The sequence below is a fragment of the Notothenia coriiceps genome, unplaced genomic scaffold, assembly GCF_000735185.1.
Source record: "Notothenia coriiceps isolate Sejong01 unplaced genomic scaffold, NC01 NC01_scaffold00036396, whole genome shotgun sequence".
NCBI classification, from domain to species: domain Eukaryota; kingdom Metazoa; phylum Chordata; class Actinopteri; order Perciformes; family Nototheniidae; genus Notothenia; species Notothenia coriiceps.
This window is the reverse complement of record NW_011369097.1, coordinates 360,910-384,203: the sequence shown is the minus strand read 5'-3', so window position 1 is coordinate 384,203 and position 23,294 is coordinate 360,910. Positions and strand designations below refer to the sequence as shown.

General features: G+C 40.7%; 2 protein-coding genes across 2 annotated transcripts in view; both read right to left on the bottom strand.

Moving 5' to 3' along the window:
* Positions 1–23,294, bottom strand: part of tmem200b (transmembrane protein 200B) — a 461,151-nt gene that overhangs the window by 143,855 nt on the left and 294,002 nt on the right. The gene's annotated exons all lie outside the window — the stretch shown is intronic.
* Positions 9,160–23,119, bottom strand: LOC104963649 (RAS guanyl-releasing protein 1). The gene is made up of 16 exons (XM_010792264.1): positions 22,926–23,119; positions 18,888–18,993; positions 16,969–17,031; positions 16,749–16,880; positions 15,953–16,106; positions 15,614–15,787; positions 14,706–14,822; positions 14,342–14,617; positions 13,898–13,978; positions 13,175–13,279; positions 12,882–12,991; positions 12,280–12,424; positions 12,093–12,129; positions 11,556–11,687; positions 10,495–10,820; positions 9,160–10,407 (listed from the first exon to the last, which is right to left on the bottom strand). The coding sequence occupies exons 1-16, from the start codon at positions 22,996–22,998 to the stop codon at positions 10,273–10,275; spliced, it is 2,166 nt and encodes a 721-aa protein (XP_010790566.1). The 5' UTR covers positions 22,999–23,119; the 3' UTR covers positions 9,160–10,272.

Genomic DNA, 23,294 nt, shown 5'->3' with positions numbered 1-23,294 from the left:
CTGTCTCTCTCTGGCCTGTCCCTGTCTCTCTCTGGCCTGTCGCTGTCTCTCTCTGGCCTGTCCCTGTCTCTCTCTGGCCTGTCCCTGTCTCTCTCTGGCCTGTCCCTGTCTCTCTCTGGCCTGTCCCTGTCTCTCTCTGGCCTGTTGCTGTCTCTTGATAGTCGTGTTTGAACCACATCCATCCAAAGAGGTCCTGCGTCTCCGTCTGCTGCTCGCCCCGTTTCACCAGAACAGAAACATCAGCAGGTTGCCCTTAGCGACAGCTCCTCTTGGGTCAGGCTGGTGTTCTGCTGTGGAGACGTCCAGCAGAACTCCAGCAGAACTCCAGCAGAACATCAGCAGAACTCCAGCAGAACACCAGCAGAACACCAGCAGAACTCTAGCAGAACTCTAGCAGAACATCAGCAGAACTCCAGCAGAACTCCAGCCCCACTGAGACTCTTTACAGCCTGTGTGAGCACATCAGGCATCAGGCTGCTGAGTAGCCTAAACATGTGAGATCACGTGATGACGGACGCTCCATAACCCCTCTCTTTACCTTGATCTGTTGTGTTAGCCCCTATACACACACACACACACACACACACACACACACACACACACACACACACACACACACACACACACACACACACACACACACTAACTTGATGGAGAAAGGCCTCCAGTGTCTGTGGCCCTTCTGAGGAGTGTGAGGTGGGTTAGGGTCTCTGTCTAAATTAGCCACGCTGAACCTGTTAACCCAGACCACACANTTACAGTATTCTGAGCCCCATTTATTTTCTTCACGGACGGCTTAAAAGAAGTCAGACATTATACGATTTAAAATAAAAACAATAATCGTGGCTTGATATTGAGTAAGAACATGTTTTTATGAACCCGACAGATTCCGGTCTTCCAAGACCCGACCGGACAAAAAGACGTGGTGCAGGCACGAAACACACTACCAATAGAAATACATTGCTTTTAAAATCGTTCTGTGATACGAAAAAAAAAGGGGTAAATCGTGTTGGTGAACAGGAATCAATAGATTAAATGTTGTGACTATAACACGAAATGCCGTGAGACTGGGTTGAAAGGTGCTAACTGAAATTGTGGGGGAACATTTGGTTGCCGTTTGCTAGTTGGATTTGATCCTGTTTTTAAGTCTTCCAACATCTGTTGTGGCATTCAAGATTAATCAAGACTCTACAGCTATATGCTAGCAACTCTGAGGCTCTTCTGAAGCTGTAGGCCACTCCGCTAATTTGAGCAAAATGCTAACAACAGCATGCTAACAGTAATAATACTGTCATGTTTAGCTGGTATGTTTACTATCTCAGTTCAATGTGTCAGCAAGCTAACATTTCTTGGCATTAAATGTCATTAATTTGGCACGACTGTATTTAGTTGGAACTCAAGCAGTATTAGGCTTCTTCGCATGTTTACATGGCAAGTTAAGGGATCGCCAATGTTATAACATTTTATCTGGAGAGACATGCATGTGCATATCAACTTTAATGGTAATCTAATTAAACGTTTTCAAGACATTTGAAAGTGTCAGCCTTAGTGGCACTATACTAGAGGAACCAAAGTAACTGCGCGTCATCCTCTGGGGAAACCGAAATGTGTGCAAATCCATCCAGTTGATTTGCCTTGCCATGAGTTGCTTCCTCCTAAAAGGTGTGTGTGTGTGTGTGTGTGTGTGTGTGTGTGTTATACAAGAGATGATAAGGGATGACAGTTTCTGAAAATAGTTTGACACCTAAGGCAACCATGGTTACAAGTATGAGGTCGAGGAGAGAGGGAGGGAGACATGGGCTATAGGATGAGTACAGTTAACTCATTAGGGTTGGGTATTTTTATATATGTTCTGTACTAGACACAATGTGTGTGTGTATGTTTGTATACCTGTGCAGATTGTAATGGAAGAGTGCTAATAATAATTAAATTAAAGCTACTAAATGCCTTAGCTCCATTTAAAGGTTCCTGCAACTGCAGACTTGTTCGCCAAGTTTTGTTGGCAAGCAAAATGAGTGAGAAACAGGAAATCACAGAGACAGACGTGAAGGGAGGAGACACAAGTTCAGCAAAAGTGTTTCATTTTCACATTGAGAAACAATTTCTTGCTTTTCTAAAACAGTATATTTGTGCGAAATAATAAACGGAATTTGCAAGAGGACAACTCTTACAGAGTATGACTGTATATTCACAAATATTAATGACCGTTTGTTTGTTTGCACCAGGAACCAAACAGCTGATCTCAGACCAACTATAAGGGATACAAAATAAGAGCAAAACCTTTTAACAGTAGATTCTTACCCTTGAATATATTTGTTATCTGTTATCTCCAATGATAACATGAAGCAAGTTTAAAAACATACATAAAGTTATTCTTTAAGTGTATTAGATACATTAGGTTTATAAATTGTTAAATTATCTTTATATGAAACATATCTAATCGTATGTAGTTTAAAAGTGAATAGCACAGTGCTGAATAAAAAATAATAATGTGAACTGTGGCGGCTGCGTTGTGACCTTGTCTTCGCTCATTATTTCTGTTTTCATCTCTCCCTGTCCACTTCCCACTCCACTTTTAAGTGTGAGGAACTTTTGCAAGTAATTGCAACACAGCTCGCAGTGCTTGAGTCCAAAGTCACACATAAATAGTTGTGGACAGCAGGCTTTTGTACCATGCAACAATAAGAAAAGTGCTGCGGATATAGGGAATGTACTAGTGGGGAGAAGTTTGCTCTCACCCACATATCTATTCTCACCATAATAGCCAAAACTTCAGGAGACAATATTATCTGTCCCTCAATTTGTGCAGCACATCGCCCCGCTCGCTGATCCCACAGGGGCGTGAGAGTTTGAGGCTTTATGACATGCCAGGAGAGAGGTTCCCAGGCGATGTGATGTATAAATGAAGAGCAGTGGCTGCAGAGGTCTGAGCTGTCGACTCATATTATCTGCAGGCTTCCTCCTCTCATGCACTTGGCACCAGGAAGGTCAGGAGTCAGTCTTATTTCTGGACCTTGTGGGTTGATTGAAAGATTAGACCTTGCAAGCAGCTGGTACGGTCATTACCTCACTGCAGCAATTTCACATAAATGACTGATGAGCAGTACAGGTATGTCTCTGTTTAGTCTGTTGATGAAGCATTCTTTCATTTTAAGTTTGTAAAAACAAAGCAGGAGGACCATATATCAGTTCTCGTTATCTTCTGAAGCAAGTGGTCTTTCTCCAGGGATGCCTGCACAGAGAAAAGCATCAAATCACATTAATCTGAGCATTTGGCCGCTCCCTGGGGGGCTGCAGACAGATGGCGGAGAGTTGTTTGCGATGTTTTGAACTTCTCTCAAGTTGACCCAAATTAACTTGTGCCAATCACATTAACTAACTCCAGGGATCAGCAAGGTGATTCACGATGATAACATTAAAACAATATTGGTTGGAGTTTAGCAAAGAAATGCAACGTGACATTTTGTTAAGGTAATCATGATACTAAAGGAGAATGTTCGGTGTCTATAGACTTGTTTTTCATAACAACTTAAACCTATAAGATCCCGTGGATAATGATGCAACTGAATGTATTTATTCTTTACTCCTACTAGGGCTTAATGTGACTTACCTTCCCCCCAGACTTGATAGGAGAACAATGAGCAACTATGATCTGCTATGTTTAGTATGAATATCATATTGTGGCAAAATAGATATGCTATCAAATGCGAAGTGTGACTGCTTGTTTCCCTGTGAATAACAGCCTTTGTGTTTTTCGGGAGGTAGAATGAACAGAAAGCTTGGAATTGTCTAGTTTTGAGTGATACCAAACACAATGGCTTATATTTTTTAGTATAAGTATGTTTTGCACATACACTTACACAGCATACTGTACAAAGTATGCCCTGTTTTGTCATAACATTGCACCTTGAACTTGATTATCTTGCTCATATATCTGCTTACAAAGGGTTGTCAGATTGCAGTAGGACATCCTGGCATTTTGACATCATGCATTGGACATACTTTGTATTGGGACAATGGATGTTGACTCAACGATGCACCCATAGTTTTCTCAAGAGCCCTTATGAAGTTCAGGTTTCAGCCGCTGCTATTTTGGCAGTAACTCCCCTGTCCATACTCCTGCTAATCCAAAAATCTGCATTGTCTGTGAACCTGAACATAGACAGTATTTACCATACAAATGAGAGTGGTATAGATCTTCCTATCTAACAAAAAATGTGGAACCATTCCTTTAACTGGTTTACACAAGATATAACTCCCCTTCGCTCTCCTAAACAGCGAGCCGTTGTAAGTAGTAAGTAGTTTTGCTCATGTGCCTCATTGAGAATGGAATACACTGTCAGTACAAATCTGCAATAAAATCGATGCACAAACAGTGCTGCATTATGATCTTATTTTTCCTTCATGCAGTGACCATACACTTTCTCTTTTCCACTTTTTCGCCTTGAGATCTGACCTTCAAAGAGAGTATTGAATTGACTTGGGGAAGGAAAGATATAACTATCTCTGCTTCTGACCTTTCAGTGATGTATCACCTCTGAGCAGTAAGTGATATCAATGGCTTTGTGTCGTTATGATGTGCCAAGTACATAATGTCAGTGTACCCGCTTCCAGGCATTTTAGGTAGTCTGTGCTGGACACGTGGACTTCACCTTATCTCCTGGGTCATTTGAGAAAGCAACAGAGGGTGGTAGACCAACTAGCAACTAGCAAACTCTGGAACAGCCCGCTGGCCTTCATTAAAGCCCTGTGGCTATTTCATCCATCCGTGATGGAGAGGTGTGTGACTGACGCTGTGAGTAAATAGACAGTCTCACACTCCCTCTGTGTCATTGCTGCAAAGAACAACGTATCATTTTACATGCACTGCTGAGGCAAACTCAAGCTCCATTTAACAAATTACCACAACTCAGCAGAGTGATTGTGTTAGAAAGCCCTGAAATGTGAGCTTGATTTGATTGTATCATTAACACACCATGTGCTGCAGTACATATCAGTAAGGTTCCTCGGACACAATGTAAATCAAAAGCCTGTAAATATTGTCCCACTCCAAACTAAGGCCTGATTAAAAAATGAATCCATCAGGGAGACGTAATAGGATACGATACACAGATCCCTGTCATTGTGTATCCTTTCACGAATAGCATAGTATAATAATAATATGTCATTTATATTTTCCCATTTTATAGGGGCCCATTTTAGTGGACATGCAGCAGTTAGAGCAGATGATCCATTTGATGTGCTATCACGAGAAGAACAATGTATTAATGTAATATGATATCTGTCCCTCAATTGGCTCCGGTTATTGCATTTGATCCCAGTTTTGATTTTCCGTCTACTTTTATCAAATGCGCAATGAATCTGCTCCTGCTGGAACTCACATATTGAAGTAAACTATGACTGTTTGGATATACATTGTGCAAACATACTGTGTACAGGCTGGTCTATAAACACGTGGCACTAGCTGAGGAGGGCTTACCTTAAAAAAAACAATCAAGTAGCCTACTGCCAGAGCAAGAAGCATGAGAGCAGAAATTAATTCAAAGGCTTTATTTTACCTTTGATAACTTTGCTTGAGTGAAAGAGAAACTCTAAAAGCTTATGTAATTTATTGGAAATGCAAAATCCCAGAAAAGACATGAACCAGCTTTTAACTTAATGGAAATATCTCAACAACCATTAGATGGATTTTGATTTAATTCAGAGCATACAGTACATTCTTACTCCCTATAGGATTGATCCTACTGACTTTTTATCTGCGTCATCTGAGGTCTGTAAAACTAATGGCATTACCAGCTGTACTTTGTGTTATGTGCTTATTACGTAACAGGCATGTCATTGTGAGTATGATAGCAATTTAGTGTTCAGCTCAAATCCCTGCTGCTGGTGAGGCTTTATCTGTCCTGGGTCCATCACTTGACTGGGAAAAGCTCTTAAAACCTAATAACAACCTGCTTAGCACAACATTGGCAGAAAGACACAGGAAGTAAGCTAGATATTCCTATCAGGAGTTGGTTTAGCACAAAATGCGGTGCTAAAAGGAGAGTAAATATTTGATGTAGCATTCAATGTGTTACACATGCACTAGCCTGGCTTCATGCAGGTGTAATAATAGTCATTTTATCTTTTCTACATTTCTTATTAGAATAACTGCACTTAAATCGTTTTGCAGCATCTTAATATATAGTCAAATAAAGACCTTTATTGAGGATCCTGTAAACAGTAACACACACAGTTGTAAACACACAAGCATAGCATCAAAGACAATTTCTCCTTTCACAGAATGCTGTTTCTGTGTTTGTGTAAGCAGCAGACTGTGGTTCCCATAAGACAGGTAGCGGAGTCCAACTGTGACGCACTGCTCAGCTGAAACAGAAAGAGATGTTGAGTTAAGAGGGTTCAGATAGAGATCGGCTTTGTCAAGTGCTTGATTTTCTCAGTGTTACTCAGCTTTACCAGGAATTCTCACTTTGGGAACTCCTACTTCTTCCTCCCCTCCTCGCTCTATAAATGCTTTAGTGCACTGCTTTGCTTCACTTTCCTTCATCTTGGCAATGTGTTGTTTCAGAAGCTTCTGCAGATAGTTCAAATGCTTTGGTTTCTCCAGAATTGCAAACTCTGCTCTTCTTTCAGCCTTTTTTTCTCAGCCTGCTTTCTCTTTTTCATCAATAAATCTTCCTCTTCTGCAGTCTGTCTTTGCAGTATTTGATTTGTTAGCCTTGAATTCTTGGCGTTTTACATCAAATGCCATAATATAACTTGGCAGCTTCATGATGTACAACTTCTTGGCTTAAAACGGCATTACACATGAAACCAGATCTTGTGATGTCTTCTTCAATACAACTCAGATGTCCAAAAGTGCATAGGCTATGCAACATTTGGAGCTGATTCTTTGTTTATTCCGCCACCGCTTTCCACTCAAGTAGGAGCAATTACAGAACGAGTCTAACAAGTCGCAGGAACAAACAGTTCCTATTCTGACAATATACAAAAAACAACCTAAATAAGGGGTGTGTTATTGTTACAAGCTTCTTTGTATCTTGCCGAATACATATTCCTGTGGCATACCCAAGTTGGGAGCTATTACGACAAGGAGAGAAGTTGCCTTGTTTGGTGTGCCAGCCAGAGAAATACCCACTTCATTGGATATTTACAGGATATAACAATTCTGGACGCATAGTTTGCTTTAAGGCTCGACTGTGCTGCCTGATTCTGAGAAATCCAGTGCCAAAAATGTCAGCTGATGTTTCTTTGTGCGTACTTCCAGAGGCAGCAATGTAGCCCCCAAATTCATTATCCCTGTATGAGCTTCAGGCGTTGCCTCTTCTCTCTCTCTATTTTGCGTTTACCAGGAGCTGATAAATGGATTTAGTCTGTATTACGAAGCAAACCTATGTGGTTGATAAAGGCCAAAACGTGGCACTGCTTAGCAATAATGTTTCTCTTGGAAAACTCCTGTACAGCCCATCTCTTGTTACACTCCTCCACTCATCAAGGTTAATTAAAAATGTCACCATGGCTTCACACAGTTTTTAAGCCACCTCAGGAAAACTTTCACACATTGTGTATCTCCCTCTGTTTTCCCTCAAACTCCACTACAGTTTCTCTCTTTTCCTCTGCTCTCCCACAAAGGGTCCTTTGGCCATCGTTAGAACTTAATGAACTCAGTTTAATAATCCAGGGAATTAGTGTAGATCAGCATTGCTGTATCCTACAGGCATTGTGTTGCTGGCTCTTCCTAGTGTTTAAATGAGTGTGTGTTAAATGTGTTGTGTTCTTATTGCGTCTCACACTCCGCTATCAAGGGGACATAATGGGATGTTCCACATCTTTCCCTAATTAGTTTCGGAGAGTTTGTTCATTAGACTTAGCAGATTTAGTTAATTTATCAGTATCTCACAATGGCCCAATTCCCCCAAGTACACTGATGTCTGGGTGATTAATCATCTCAGTCTGCACACTGTAATGAGGACTTTTGAAGAGTCATAAGTTGCTCTTAATGTATGGAAACATTAGGTATATGCACTGTAGCCCAGACTGCAATATCCTTGAGGCTCAAGTGCACCACAATTAATTGTGTTTACATTTGTTGGGTTTGTAAATTAATTTCAGACGGATGTTTTTATGGCTGCTTTAACATGTCAGAGTACATTTCTCATTTCAAGCTTACAGTGTTGATGGAAAAAAAGCAGCCTTTTTCTAGGGCATCATCTCTGGAGGTTAACACATGGTCCCTCTGTCGCTTTCCCCCGGCCAGCTATGATATTGGACATTATTCAGCATTAGTGTGCGCAGAGCCCGGTAGACTTGGGGTGTTACTCCCTTGAAGCGGCGTGTCACATTCAAATAGAAGTAAATTAGCTGTCACCGAGGCTCGGCTTGGGATCTGCTGCTATGCCTCAGAGAATATCCCTTTTTTCACAGGGTCTCTCCTCGCTGCCAAGTCGATGCAAGGCAACAAGTCATTATAGCTGCAAGAAATAAAGAAGCACACTATAATTTGAGTCAAATGGCTTTCTTTATCTGAAGATGAATTGCCACCATAGAAAGGCACATACTGGATCACAGCACCAGGGTAACATCACCTGCAGTGTGCAGTAGTGCTCATAGAAAGCAGTAGCATTAGGTGTGATTTAAGTCTCTGCTTCTCCAACAGCAGACAGTTTCTCTCTCATTATCTGCAGGCCAACATTATGTGTGTGTATAGCAGGACTCATTACCAGCAGCAAAGCCCAAAGGGCAGGGCAGATTGGCTCAGTCTCAAGACAACAGGGTGACACAGCTGGCTTTAAGGGTATCCAAATTCATCATTCCACCATTTTCTACCTAAACCTAAAGGAAGCTACACAAAGTATTCAAGTAAATATGGTAGGTTTAACAAGCAAAAAGGCTTTAGCTTACATCCTTTTGGTCAGTGCAAATCTTTAGTTTGGTTTGACACTACATCAGAATGAATGACTTATTTTGTTCTTTTTATTTGACTTTGAGTTGTAAAATGGAAAATTACAAGAATAAATAAATTACCTTTGTTTTTTTAAAACTCTGCTTTCCTAATTTTTAAACTTACACAATGATTTTTTTTTTAAGTAGAGAAAACGATCAGATAAGGGTTATTTTTGGGGGTGTTTTATTTAACAAACATGTCTGAGGTAAAACAAAGAAAGCTAATTATAGTGCAACATTTATAGTACAAATCCCAGTATTAAAACTCGAGTCAATAATCATGACTGAGAGGATGAACAAATATTATGATGCTTTAGTGACCCCCAGTGCTCGGATTGAGTAACGCAAGGCAAGCAATGCTTTTATATAGAATACAGTATTTATTATTACAATAAAAGAACAATACTGAGAAAAAGGATCAATCTTGTCTAATTAAGATAGCACTGTGTATACTTTGTATTTAAAGTAAATTACACACATTGCAAACACATGTTTCTTGACTTACAGTACAACACTGCCACAAGGGACCACGTAACGTATAACATAGCTACACAATAACAAATTAAAGTATCAATATGATGCCAACACACAAAAGCATAACCCGTACGCTGTACAAAATGTTCATTTCTGTTACTTTCTATGTGAACTGTGTAGTGTTTGAGAAAAATAAATATTAAAAGGAGCACTGACAACATCTTGTGTTCATATGAACAATGATACAGAGCAATATCTGAAGCCTCTAACCTTTCTTCTGCTGTTTTATCAGTAGGCCATCTTATTTAATAATAATAATAATAATAATAATAATAATAATAATAATAATAATAATGATGACAATAATAATAATGATGATGCACCTGTGATATACACAATAAACTTCTTGTTTTCCTCTATTTTTCATTTTATGTTTAACATAAATATTTAGTCTCATTATTGATCAAGAAATGATCAAACAAATTCTGCATCATTTCACTAAAATATATGGCACTCAGTTTCAGTATTTTGTGAACGGTCCGTTACAGTAAAAGGGCTCCTTCTGCTTACTTAAAACTCTTACAAATATAACAATGCTATTTTTTACATTTTTTGTGTATTTTAGCTGGTTTCAAAATATCCATACACAATTCACAAATGTCGTCATATTTGGTGACATACTGACAGGCTTGTTTTGACTGACTGTCTAACATTAGCATTAAAACACCTTGACTGGCATTATACTAGTAAAATACTCACTATTTATAACCAATAACTGAAACATTGAAGCTAGATTTATACATGCTGCCATAGGGGGGCAGCACCATACTCCCTATGGAAGTCCAGTGTGTGGCTCTAGGAGGAGGAGTCCTCCTCCACAGGGTGGAGAGCGTTCCTCCTGAGCAGTGTCTTTAGTGTCTCCACCTCCCGCTCGGCCTTCCTCAGCTTCTTACGTAGTGTCTCGTTGGCTTTCTGGAGCCTCTGGTTGTCCTGGGAAAGACACAGAACATGTTAAAGAAACTCAGTAACTGTGGTGCATTCAAGTATTTTGCATTTGTTGGGAGAACTGACACTTACTGTTTCCAGAGATTCATAGGTGGGTTTGTTTTCCTCTTCTGGCTCTACAGGCTTTAGTGCAACGGACGCTCTGTTTTCCCATTTGGCACAGTGTCGCACTTTCCTCTGGGGCACAGGGCTGGGACACGAGTTGAGCGTGGGCGCCGCTGGGACCAGCAGACAAGGCTGAAGGCCGCCCGCCTCAGGGTCTGCAGTGGAGAGTTGGGGTCCATCTGTCTGGGTGCCACTATGGACCCTCTGAGGCCTCAAATGGGAAGCAACTGGAGAGTCTGGGCTCCAGTCTTTACTTTCATCTGGCGGGTAGGGGAAAGGACATTCATCTGAACCTGGAGAGCAAACTATTATTAGTAATCATTTCATATGGAAAATATACTTGACTGTCTCAATTTCTCCGCCTTTTATTAAAAAGGAGAATAAGCTCACGAGACAACAACCACAAAACAAAAATACTGAACTCTGTCTCATATGAAACAAAGGCCAGATAAACCATATGAGGAATAGCACGTCACACAGACCCATTCATAGAGGGGCTGTGCTAATATAGCACCCTTGTTTTTCAGTTATGTTTTGGTGTATGCATTCAAAAGTAAAATCGAAAGTCCTTCTGTTCTGAATATAGCAGGTTTCTCATGGCAGGTGGGTAGCTTCAGTTTTACTGTAAGTGAAACGGTTCCTATTGACAGCTGAAGGGAAATCACCCTGACAATAGACCCTGTGTCCTCGGCTGCAGAAAACTGAAGTGAAATCCGGTAAATTATGAGTTTTATTGTTTTCATTGCAAAGTGGCAGGCAGTGATTACAAGAAATAACACTGCCAGGTGGCACCTGTTATAAGGACTTAATGATTGGTGTGTGTGTGTGTGTGTGTGTGTGTGTGTGTGTGTGTGTGTGTGTGTGTGTGTGTGTGTGTGTGTGTGTGTGTGTGTGTGTGTGTGTGTGTGTGTGTGTGTGTGTGTGTGTGTGTGTGTGTGTGTGTGTGTGTGTGTGTGTGTGTGTGTGTGTGTGTGTGTAAATCAATAGGACTGGTAATGCTGGTAATGAACCCCATCACTCAAACCCACCCTCAGAGGGGCCCATGCTGACAGGCGTTGTGCTTGGCGTCGGACTGTCGATGGCGTTGGTCATTTTGGCGTTTTTCTTGCACTCAAACGCCACCTGGTCCTTGCACAGCTTATGGCAGTTCATCCCGCAGTCTGAGAAAGCCAAAAGAATGCACACAACATGTCAGAGCAGGAACTAGCGTTCGTCGAACATCTACAAACTGACATTTCTTTGAACACTATCACTTCTATAAAATGCAAATCTCAGACCTCTGCATGATAACTGTCAGGCAAACAAATAGCTTTCAGATCTTTTGAGGGATGGGGGAGGGGGAGAAACTGTGGTTCAGGCTGCAGCCTCTCTTTTTTTTTCATGTTCTGCAAGTTCAACTATCTGTGTGCAACACAGAAAACCACACTACACCGTCTTAAGATAGCTTCACATTACCTGCTCGCCACGAGACACTGTGTGAACCTCTACTCATTTTTAGACATTACACTGACATGTGGCCAAAGATCAACATGCTTAAGTTGCACAGTGTAAAGTGAAAGAATCACCTTTGCATCTGTAGCCTTGCTTGATAACACCCCACAACTGTGAAGAAAAACACAACTGTATTTGCATCATTGAAGCCTAAACAAAACTAAAAACAATGCCACATTTGGTAAGAGCTTTTAGATTGTGATATAGCTTGTTAAGCCGTTTCTATCTATTATCATACACCAAATGTGTGTGCTGACTTACAAATCCTGAGCAGTTGTCACAGAAAGTGGGTTTCATGTAAGTGGCCTCCTGGAAGTTGTGGATAAAGCCAAGACCCAGTTTGGAGCAGATGACACTGGCACGCATGAAATATGCCGTGATCTCCTTTCTGCTGATAAGGCCTTCCCTGAACAACCACAACACATACACAGTATAACTTAACAGAAGAAATTGAGCTGTAAATGAGACAGAATGAATGGGAAATAAACATTTTCATATCTTAACTTCACACTTTAATGTTTGGTCATGTCTGATCTGATTTATGTGTGTGCACTCTCATGCCACATGGGTAAACACCATACCTCTCTGTCATTGTGTATTATAAAACAGAATCACCAACTATAGTGGTTTTCATATTAAGGTATAAATGAAGGATCACATGTTCTTCTGTGGCTTGTAAGGATCATGTACCTTTGGATGTGCATGAGAAAAAGACCGAGAATATTTAGAGGTGAGGGTGGTTAGTTCTGCTGCTATTTTATGTTTCCTGTTGCTACACTCATCACTACAAATACCACTTTTTCTTCCTCTCCTCTGAAGTCATAAATGAGCGTGTGTGCTCGACCTGTCAGACGAAAACGTACTTCTCTTTGTCCATGACACAGAAGGAAAACGGAAAGCTAGCAGCAATTTTCTCAAATTCCACATGAGACATGAAGCCGTTCTCGTCGTGATCATAGTTCTTAAACACGGACTGTGAAAGACAAGAGGCAAACGCCATTGTTACATGACTGTTAAATGTACAACAGGTGCAAGAGCAATCTGACAAAATGGCAGCATCCAGAAGAATGGTTAAAATAAATGATTGATAATGGTGATAAAACAGCTTTGCTCAGAAGCAACGTCAAGGCTACCCTAGAAAATAGGAAGCACTTACGTCCACCATTCTCTGCACGTGTTTGCTGATGGTTCGGGGGTCGGGCTTAGGAGCCACTCCTGATGCCCAGTCCACAAACATTGGAGGTCTTGAGGGGGTGGCTGGCTGATAGAAAAATTATTTGTCATTAAAAAACAAGCCTGAACAACATGAACAATATCATGTGAGCAGCTCTCTTACTCCAAATCCAATAACGGCTTTCAGACACAATACTGGCGATCTAAAACAATTTTTTAAAAGCTGACTAATGCTCATGACATAAAAGTTTTTGTTTTTTTTCTGCTGGAGTAAAATGAGAAAATCGGCACATGTGATTTGTAAATATATAGATGGAACCAGAAGCTGAAAGAATAAAAAACGCTAACTTTGCTTTGATCCCCATTTCCTGTCTAACTGGCTGTTGGCTTCATATTGAGCATACAGACATGAGAGTGGTATAAAACTTCTTATCTAAGTTCTTAACAAACTGACAAGAAAGAGAATAATTGTTTCACAAAATGTCAAACTATTCAGTTGAGCATTAAAAGCTTTTTTGGGCAATTTAATTTGACTTCTAGCTAATTGACAGGCTAGCTGCTTCCCTGAGTTTCCAGTCTTAATATAAACTAACCGGCTGCTGGCTACACCAAAAATATTTAGCATACCAACATGAAAGTGGTACAAATCTTTCCATCTAACTCTCAGTTGGTTGTTAACTTTAATGTCTCTGCTTCTATAACTCACAGGTGCTTTGCAGTTCTTGGGTTCCCTGGTGTAAGACAGTTCATAGATCTCATCCTCAGTGTAGTAAAGGTCCAAGGACAGCTGCAGGGAAGGAGAGGACACATGTAAACACTTGGATTATCCTTGAAAAATGTTTTGATGAGCACAATATTAGGTCACAGTTTAGCTGTTGTTTTTTCATGGGCACTCTGTTGTTCAAGTACGGCTAAAGCACCGACACAGCTAGCACAACAATATAACAATCTGAACTCGCTCTCATTCACACTCAGTTCATCACCCACACACTCATAGATCATAGACTCTCATCACACCCACATGAGCACGGACAATCCACATGCTGTAATGCACTCATTTGCATCTGTGCTTGCATTCAATACAATGGAGTGAATTACATGAAGCTAAATAGCTATTTTTAATGGAATCTTAAAAGAAATGTTGGGCTACCGTCAACAGATGGACCAGGTCCTTGTTAGCATCCAGCCTGGGAGGGATCTGCTGGAGCTGGATCAGCTCGTTAATGTGGCTGTAGAGTGCCTGGAGCTTCTGGACATTCACCTTGTTGTCCTCCACATAGTCTGACATGGCTTCATTGACTGAAATCAGGTCTTTGAGGTGGACGCCCAGTATAGGGATTTTAAAACCTGTACACCTGTTGTAAGCTTGTCGGTAGTTGTCATAGTTTCTGCAAGAGGATAGCATGTCTGTCATCTCGTTCAATTCCTGGGGAGTGAAAAAAATAATATTTTATTTGTTCAAATGGATTGGCTCTATTATCAGCTGTATTTGATGTAAGTTGGTTTCACTTTACCTTGGTGACCTCACTGGATACATGTGAGGTGGTGTCCTTCAGTCTGGAGATCGAGCTGTGACAAAGCCCTCCCACTACTGCCATTAGTGTGTTATAATTGTGCATAAGATGTAGACTCTAGTGGATGCACACAAAAAAAAAGGGCACACATATCAGTCTCTCCGCGCACTCACATAAACACGCACAATTAAACTTGTTCCAGGTAGGCCTGGTTATATAATCCACCTCACTGCAGTTACATAAGCCACTTACATTGTTGGCTTTTTCTTATTGCGCTCTGATATCTCACTCTTTTTTGGAAGTGCTTTCCCCTCTCTTTTCAGTTCTCTAATTCGTGCTGTCACTGGAGCATTATGGTGTGAAATTATTTTTCCACACCAGTGGGTTTTATGGTTGACAGCAGTGAGCAGCAGCAGACTGGTGCATTAGTGTAACAGTGCAAGAGGTCCTCCAGAGTACAAGCCCGCTTAACGGCTCCCTAAAGCCGGGGCACCTCTTCCCAGCAGGCTGCATGCAGCTTTACAATGAAATGGTTTTAACAAGCAGGGTCTGCACTCACGAGTCATGTCCCTTTTTCCCACTTCTTCAAACTCTTCGCCATCGAAGTGTGTTCCACTTGATGACTCCATTAGCCTTCATTCAGTTAATATTTTTCTATTGGAAAAATCTTTGGGTTTGCTAAAAGCCTGCATCAGAGCTCTTGAGAATCATCACCACCTCTGTGAATATTCATGATGCAACTGGCAATTATGTAGCATCTATAGAGCTGTTCAGGATGTGACACTAGACTGTCATTAGTTAGACAAGGTGTTTGAACAATAGCACGTAGATGTAAGCAAAGAGGATATGTGTCAAACGGAGTTCCATTTTTCAACCAGGAACAGAAAGTGTACGAGTAAAACCACTACCTGTGCCACGTGGATGAACTTGGTGAAAACCTCAGCTCTGAGCTGAGCGGTGGGCCTGCTCAGCACCATCAGCTGAACCCACTGTGAGACACCGTTACACAGGGCGATGGAACGCTCCATCGGGGGGATGTCCTTCATGCAGCAGCTTCGAATGTAATTCTGATAGTCTATAAACTGGCAGAGAGAGCACAGAGAGGAGCATTAACTGCTGCACGGAAACTGCAAGGCATTTCCAGTGGGGAGGAAATAACTAACGGTATTCAGATCAAAGAGATGCATGACAAATAAACAAATCAACAATGTGCAAAAGACAACCTATATACACTGGAATATACTCACTGATATCCTGCAGAAGGACTTGAATTCAAGGAAGGTGAGATGCTCAGCCAGCTCGATGGGCTCCAGGTGATCAAAAAGAAGAGAGACCTTCCTCTTTTTGCTGCTGTTAGCTTTGATCTTCTGGCTGGCCTTCCACGACCAGTCCCGCTCACTTCTAGCACACACCATTGAACATTAGAATCACCAAAGGATAGCATGACTTCTTAAACTAGCTAATTATAGTTTTAAATACAACGATATGGTTGTGTTTATCAGAACTCAAATGGTTATGTGGCCCAACATGAGCAGACAACCAATACCAATACCAGATACCAATACACTGAATTATGTGCATTTTTGCCAATTATAACTTTTATCTTGGAAAGTCATATTTTAAGTTCTATTTAAAATACTTTTTCAACAACAAATATTTCACCAGTTCAGTGGTTCCAACATCTCAAATGTGAATATTTGCTGATTATTTAAGTTTTCTTTTATAGTTTATTATAGAAAATAATAGACAGATGAACTGATAACTCATCTACAGTCAATGGGTAAAGCACAAGTAGCAAAGTGGTTAGGTGTTGTTTAATAGAAGACACATCACGTATTTCTGTCTTCTAAAACCATGTCAAACAAATATGTTTGATCTATCTTGACAGCTACATTAGCAGCCTTGAAGTTTTACAGTGCACAGTTCAAAGTCTGTAAGTCTTGATCGTGACTGATTTCAGTATTTTCTGTGACTGAACAAAAAAACGTAGTGTCGTGTCAGCGTTATTTCGCAGTTGCCAGCTGGTCAGAGACTAACACTTACATCCATTTGGTCTCTAGGAGAGCACAAAGATGCTCCTGGCCCTGCTCTCGGATCATCTCCCGGAACTCATCCAGGCTGTCGGACAAGCTGTGGTTCAACCGGAACATCATCCAGAATTCCTGGATCCAATGCCTGGAAGTCAGAGAGGATACCATGTGAGTGACGCTGAACACACAACTACAGTTAGAGTCGTACAATGATATCAGTGTGTTAAACTGACCTGATTAGGTAGCATATCCTTTGGCACTCCATCGGCTGCTCATTATCCATCGCTGTTTTAAATGTGAGGGATTTTGGTTAAGAAGCCGATGTTGACTGATTATTATCTGAGAAAAGTGTGTTTTTATATTGTCTATAAGTTGAAGCTGGGATTTACGTCAGGAGTTAGCTACAAGTTTTAGGAGAACATTGTATCTGCTGATCCTTGACATTGCTAAGGGCAGAACCTAATCAACATATGTGTTATTCGTCAGCAGGGCTTCTTTTGTACAAACAGCTCATTAATAAAAAATAAATACAGCAACTAAACTAAAAGGCGAACAGAAGTGGCATTTGGTGATGTGGGAGGAGGCGACTGCATGGAGAAAAAAACTCTGATGAGCATCACAGAATGAATCATTCTGGCATACAGGAGAAAGTGAAAAACAAAATGTACAAAGAGAAGACACAATCAATGCCTCCAGTGGAACAACTGTTGATTAATGTGCATTGTTTAGAGGTGGGAGATGTTTTATCAATGTCGTCAGCGCACTGCCATACATATTCCCACAAAAACACTGCCCTACCAATCTATATACAGTACACACAAAAGCATGTCCTTATGATACGAAACAGACTGACACTTTAGCTCTCAATTGGCAGAAATCAGCTTGAAGTGATGCACATAAAAAGGCTAATTGCGTCATGGGAGCAGAAGAACTGCCCACGCAATCCCAAAGCCAGACTGTGAAGAAGGCTGTTAATGGCCCCCGTGTCTCTTCCCTCATCCTAACCCACTCACTGAATTTATTTGATGTCTTTTTGGGTCTTCTGCTCAGAAAGAGAGGGTTAAAAATAGCAAGGGGCATTAGGCGTTGCATGCTATGAAGTGGGTTCTTGTGAGCAGGGGCCTCTTTAAGCAATAGAGGGTCAGTGTTTATTTATAGCTGAAGTGGACCTGTATGTGATGAGGCAGAGGTAATTAACACCTGATACGCCAAGGCTGATCACCGGGGCCAGTAGGCTCCTCTGAGAGGTTTTGTGACGCCACTGCTGTTTCCTGAATGGAAGACTAGATTACAGGCACTTCACTCAAGTCACAAGGCCAACAAAAGGAAAACATTTTCTGGGTGTGAATACGGGAAGATGAAAGAGACAGAATCGAACATTTTGAATGAGTCTTGGTACACAAAGGCCTTTCCCGGAAGCCATCCACTATCGGTCTGACGTAATTTCAACCTTAAGGGTGTGGAATAGCCAGCAGATATCTGGACCAAGGCTTCCTATTCCTATGCTGCTAATTAATAATACGATTTTTGTTAAGCTGATAAAAAGGTTAATCATTGTCAGACTATAGTCAATAGGTCTCGAGATTTAATTTTGGTCAATGAGATCTGCCTCTTTAGCTTACAAGCAATCAACCAAAGCATGCTCAAAAGTTATACATTTCCGATACAAAAATCTTGTCCCGTTGCCTACAGGTTCTGCAAATGAATCCAGGATATGTAAATGTAGATTGACATTACGATAACAGACTATTACTAAGTGCATGATGGAGAGGGGAGGGAATTTATAAAGACAGAGATGTAAATGTTGCACAGCGACTGAGAGCAGGAGTAAACACGAGCTGCCACTTGCCTATCACATTTACTGACAGCTAAAGGCTGCATTTTGAGCCAAGTACAAGCTTGATTGCCCGTTGCTGTTGACAACCAAAGAAAAGCAGCACAAGAAAGATCCAATGTTGGATTTGGTGCTCAAAAGATTGGCATTATAAACAATGTGCTGATGGAGGCATGTGTTTTTTTTTCTCGAGGACCACTTCTTCAACAGCCTTTCTCATTTTGGGGGGAGTTTTGTAGATTATGTCGTAAATGTTGTATCTTAAGATTCATTTGAATAAAAGTAAATAGCAGTTATAGCCTTATGTTGAAAGGATATAGAGTAGTGAGCTTGTCCAGCAGGTCACTGGAGGAGATGTGGATACGGTGCATGGTCAGGGTGATGTTCAACAGGTGGCTGCTCCCACACACACGCCCGTCCGAGTCTGCAAGACAAAATGCACACAACTAAATGTACCCTCATTGCTCCAATTAAGAAACAACGGCTAACACAACAGTAACACAAGTCACAGAAGGCATCCACTAAAATATAAATGTTGCATTAAAGGTAATTCAGTTGAGTTGTTTATGAAACCAGAATCAGTGGAATCTAACTTAATTTAAGAAAAAGGCTAAATAATAATCTCAAAAAACTAGCCGCTGTAGCTTTCAGTACTACTAGCAGTAGTAATAGTTGTTGTCCCCAAAAAGGAAAAAAGGAGCTTTTTCTTCAGATTTATTTTTAGTATGAATGACTATTTTGGGATAAATTCATGGGTAAGCCACTCTTTGCAAATAAACCTGCGGATGCACTTGTTCATAGATTATTCTAGATTTTTCTTTTGATTACACATAGGATTATTTTATATTAAAATGTGGACTGGGTAGAGGACACCTAATGAAAGTAATAACCGTTCTTCTATATGACGTTTCAACACTGAATAAAACGCATTATGTGTCACGATTATAACCTGTGAAAATCATAACGTAAACATTTCCATCAATGGTTATGAATGCATGATGAATACACTAACACATTTCCTCATAGTATCCACAGACCCCTTTTCCTCTGATTGTGTGAACCTCTGCAGCTTGCTCGTCTCACCACCTTTCTCACTTCCTTTTTCCTTGCGTATATATCTCACTTCCTCCCTTTGTAACCAGACCACCTTTTCTTATCTTGATAGTCTTATTTTACTCTACAACTGACATCTTGAGACTCACAGAGTAATAAACTTCCCTGTTGACCATTAAAAGAAATGAGCCTACATGTGTCTGAAATATTATATGACATCACAATGCCAGGTCTGACCTTTAATAGCAGAGAAACGCATTGTAATGCCTGCAAAAGCAAAGCAACAAAGCCACTTCTCTTCCAGTAAACTCAAAACCACAGCTACGTGCAGTGAATTAGTTGCTGACATAAAAAGGAAGAGCATTTGATTAATCTTTGGAAACATTATGTGTACATCATGGGGCTGTTAACATTATTCCTACAATATGTAGAGAACACACTGTACTGAAAAATTGAAAGCTCAAGAAACATTTGTGAGTTTTTCTCCAGCTGAGAATTGTTTTCCTCCAAGCTTTAGCAGTATCTTCACACCATCAAGGACATCAGGCATCTGTGGACCCACTTTTAAACCATATCACCTTGGAAATATCTCGGACGCCATGGCAACATGTTTTCTAATCTTTGTTATCTGTAAGCAACTCACCACTCCAGCCGCAGCTGACTAATCCAGCCCTCATAACCTGCATGGGGTGTGTTTTTGTTTGTAACACACAGCCACTACCAGCCAAACCCAGTGAATATCATTACCTCACCAGTCAAGTCATTAAGAGAGTAAAGGAGAAGGGAAGTTAAACGATTTCTAGCAATGAAAATAACATTTGTGGTGAACTGGGCTATAAGCCTGTTTTACCTAAATTACCAATGTATACTCTTCAGTTCAAAGTCAATCCTATGGCAAATGCACAACAGGAAGTCATGACTCTCCATCAGGTAAACAATTGCTCCATCTTTTTTTTCACAACTTTCCGACCACTAACCCTCTCCGCGCAGGGTTAATTGCAGGAGGAAATCCCCTCCGGACTGCCTGTTCCTGACTGGAAAATTAGGAAAGCTGCCACCGCTTCACTGGATCTGTGTGATACTGTCTGGTGATAAACACAGCCAGGGCACGCAGCACCCGGCCCGCTTTTAAGGTTATCTCAGACATTTATCACCCTCTCCAATCTCCGTGTCGCTTTTCCTTGTTTTGACAGAGCAGACTGGATGGTCTCTTTGTTTTAGAGGGAATCCAAGTCAGACACAGAATGATGGTTATCCCTGTATTCTCTGTAAAAACGTCTCTATAATAATCAGGACTCACTTTACAGACTTTTGATTGAATTTATACTTTAGAGCAGTGATTGACGGTACTGCAGAGAGTACCACTGCAGGGCGTACATCCAGAGATTGTGGAGAATTCTGACTTCTTTTATAAAACAGGAATTCAGGATTTTGATTTAAGAAATATATCCACTATTTAAGTGAGCTATACAACACCTGGACACGGCATAAAGAGAAGTGTGAAAACTAGTTAGAAAGCAAGCTAAACGTTAGCTAGTAGCAGTGGATAAAGTATATATAGAAAGCAGGGTTCCTACAGCTTGAGGCAAGTTCAATTTAAGATTTTATGAGTTTTTTTGGTAATGAAATTCAAGATTACTCTACATTAACCAAAACTAAAGAAATACAATTCATAAAGCATCATTGCTAGTTTGTTAGCAGTTTCTCTATCCTCATCTGAAGGACAATAATCTGAAAAGCTTTCGGTTATAAAATAGATGTGACCGATTAATTTGAGATTTTAAATCGAAATGTCAGACGAACAGTACTTCTATAAAGCTTCTTCTATTGTGTTGGCATTTTTAAGACTTTTAAAAGATTGATTTATGACCTGAATCGGATTTTAGATTCATTTATTCCAATGTCAATATTACTCAATGGAAAAACACTTAAAATGAACACATTTGAAACATGATGGGTTTCATGTAAGAAATATTATATCTAATAAAAATGAAAACCTGTATAAATACAAAATAATTGAATACACGTACATTGGGCCAACACTGCCTGTTCGGTGCAGAGTGGTTTAGGAGGTGCGATGATGATGATGTCAACAGCTATTGATCCACACCTCATAGTGCTGTGCATTTCAAAGGCTGGTCAGCATCTGAAGACCACTGTTAGGGGAACTGACCTTTTGGCTCAGCGAGGCTTGAAGCTGCCATCAGGTAATCCTTCAAATAGCTCTTACGTGCACTCTCACATTTGAAAAGGTGGCATCAGGACTCGCAGACCTTAGGGGTTCCCCTGTGATGTGGTCCAAGAGAAGTGAGGCTATGTTCTATTTTATCAGGAGAAGCTGTTCAAGCCAGGACATCCCCAGTCAACACACACTGTACTTAGTCAGATACCATCATGTGCAGTGACACTGAAATTACTTATCGAAGCATCAATATGCTATGACACTGATCCTGGATTTTAACTCTTCTTCCTCGGATTAATTATCTTCCCTTCGTGAATCTGAAATGAACAGCAGGCTGTCCTTGCTACTGGGTTTACCGCTCCACAGTTATGGGATGTCGTTTATGCGCAGCCCATTGTAACACCTCTCCATTGTAACGCCTCTCCATTGCTCCTGTTCCATTTGTGTAACCAGGCAACGGCAATTTGAAAGCTTGTCTCTTCAGAGACGCAATCACCATAACTCTGAGAGCACTCCAGTCAACTTGATGAAGCCAATGATCATTGCTTGATTGATCCAGCTACAGCCTACTCAATCACTGCTGTTTTTCTCATTTAAAGAAACCTCCATATATCTTGCTTACAATGAATCATCAATACTTTAATCGTAAATACAGTGACTGTAGAACCATAAGAAATTATATAATAATCAATCAAATACTTGATATTTTACAGGTAAAATGAAACTAAATCTGACTTAGAAGCATGAGTAAGATCTTCAAAACATAAAATCCTACATTAAACACAAATTAATTCAGCAGTGTTAAGGAATCCCATTTCACTTTCAAATGCAAAGCTTCCCACTCATTTTCTTTAGAGGCCTGCACAAACTTGTTGAATGTTTGCAAGAAAAAAGTAGTGGGAAAAACAGAGTCTTCTGGGAAACCACAACAAAATGTGATTTCACGTAAACTAAGGCTTATTATCTTATTGTTTCTCATAACAGAGTCAAGTAGTGCAGGAAAGCATGAGTCAAACAGAACATTCCAAAGAATAGGGAGATATTGTTGTTGCATAAACATGGAGCACACACCAGTGTGCCCAAACTCAACACAAGTGCCAAGGCAGGTCAGCTGGACTTACCAAAAGACTGCAGACAGGCCTGAATGAGCTCCTCCCAGCTCCCCCCTTTGGTGAGGGGACCCAGGGACATCATGGATTTAGTAGGGACAGGCTGGGCCGGGCTGGGTTTGTGAAACCTGTGAGGACGGCCTGGAGGAGAAACTCTAGACCTGGAGCTGCATCCTGGAGTCGCTCTCCTTAAAAAAACACCAAAACAACAGAGGGCTTGTTGTAAGGAAAGTGGGCCTTTCTCTTTTTGCCCATGAGGACGTATTGTACGTGCAGCAGTTTCAAACTATAATCTTCTGAGACCACAGGCTATGACACATAACGATCTGCGTAATTGTCACAAGAAATTGGAGCCATTGTTTGAATTTAACCCCCCCCCCC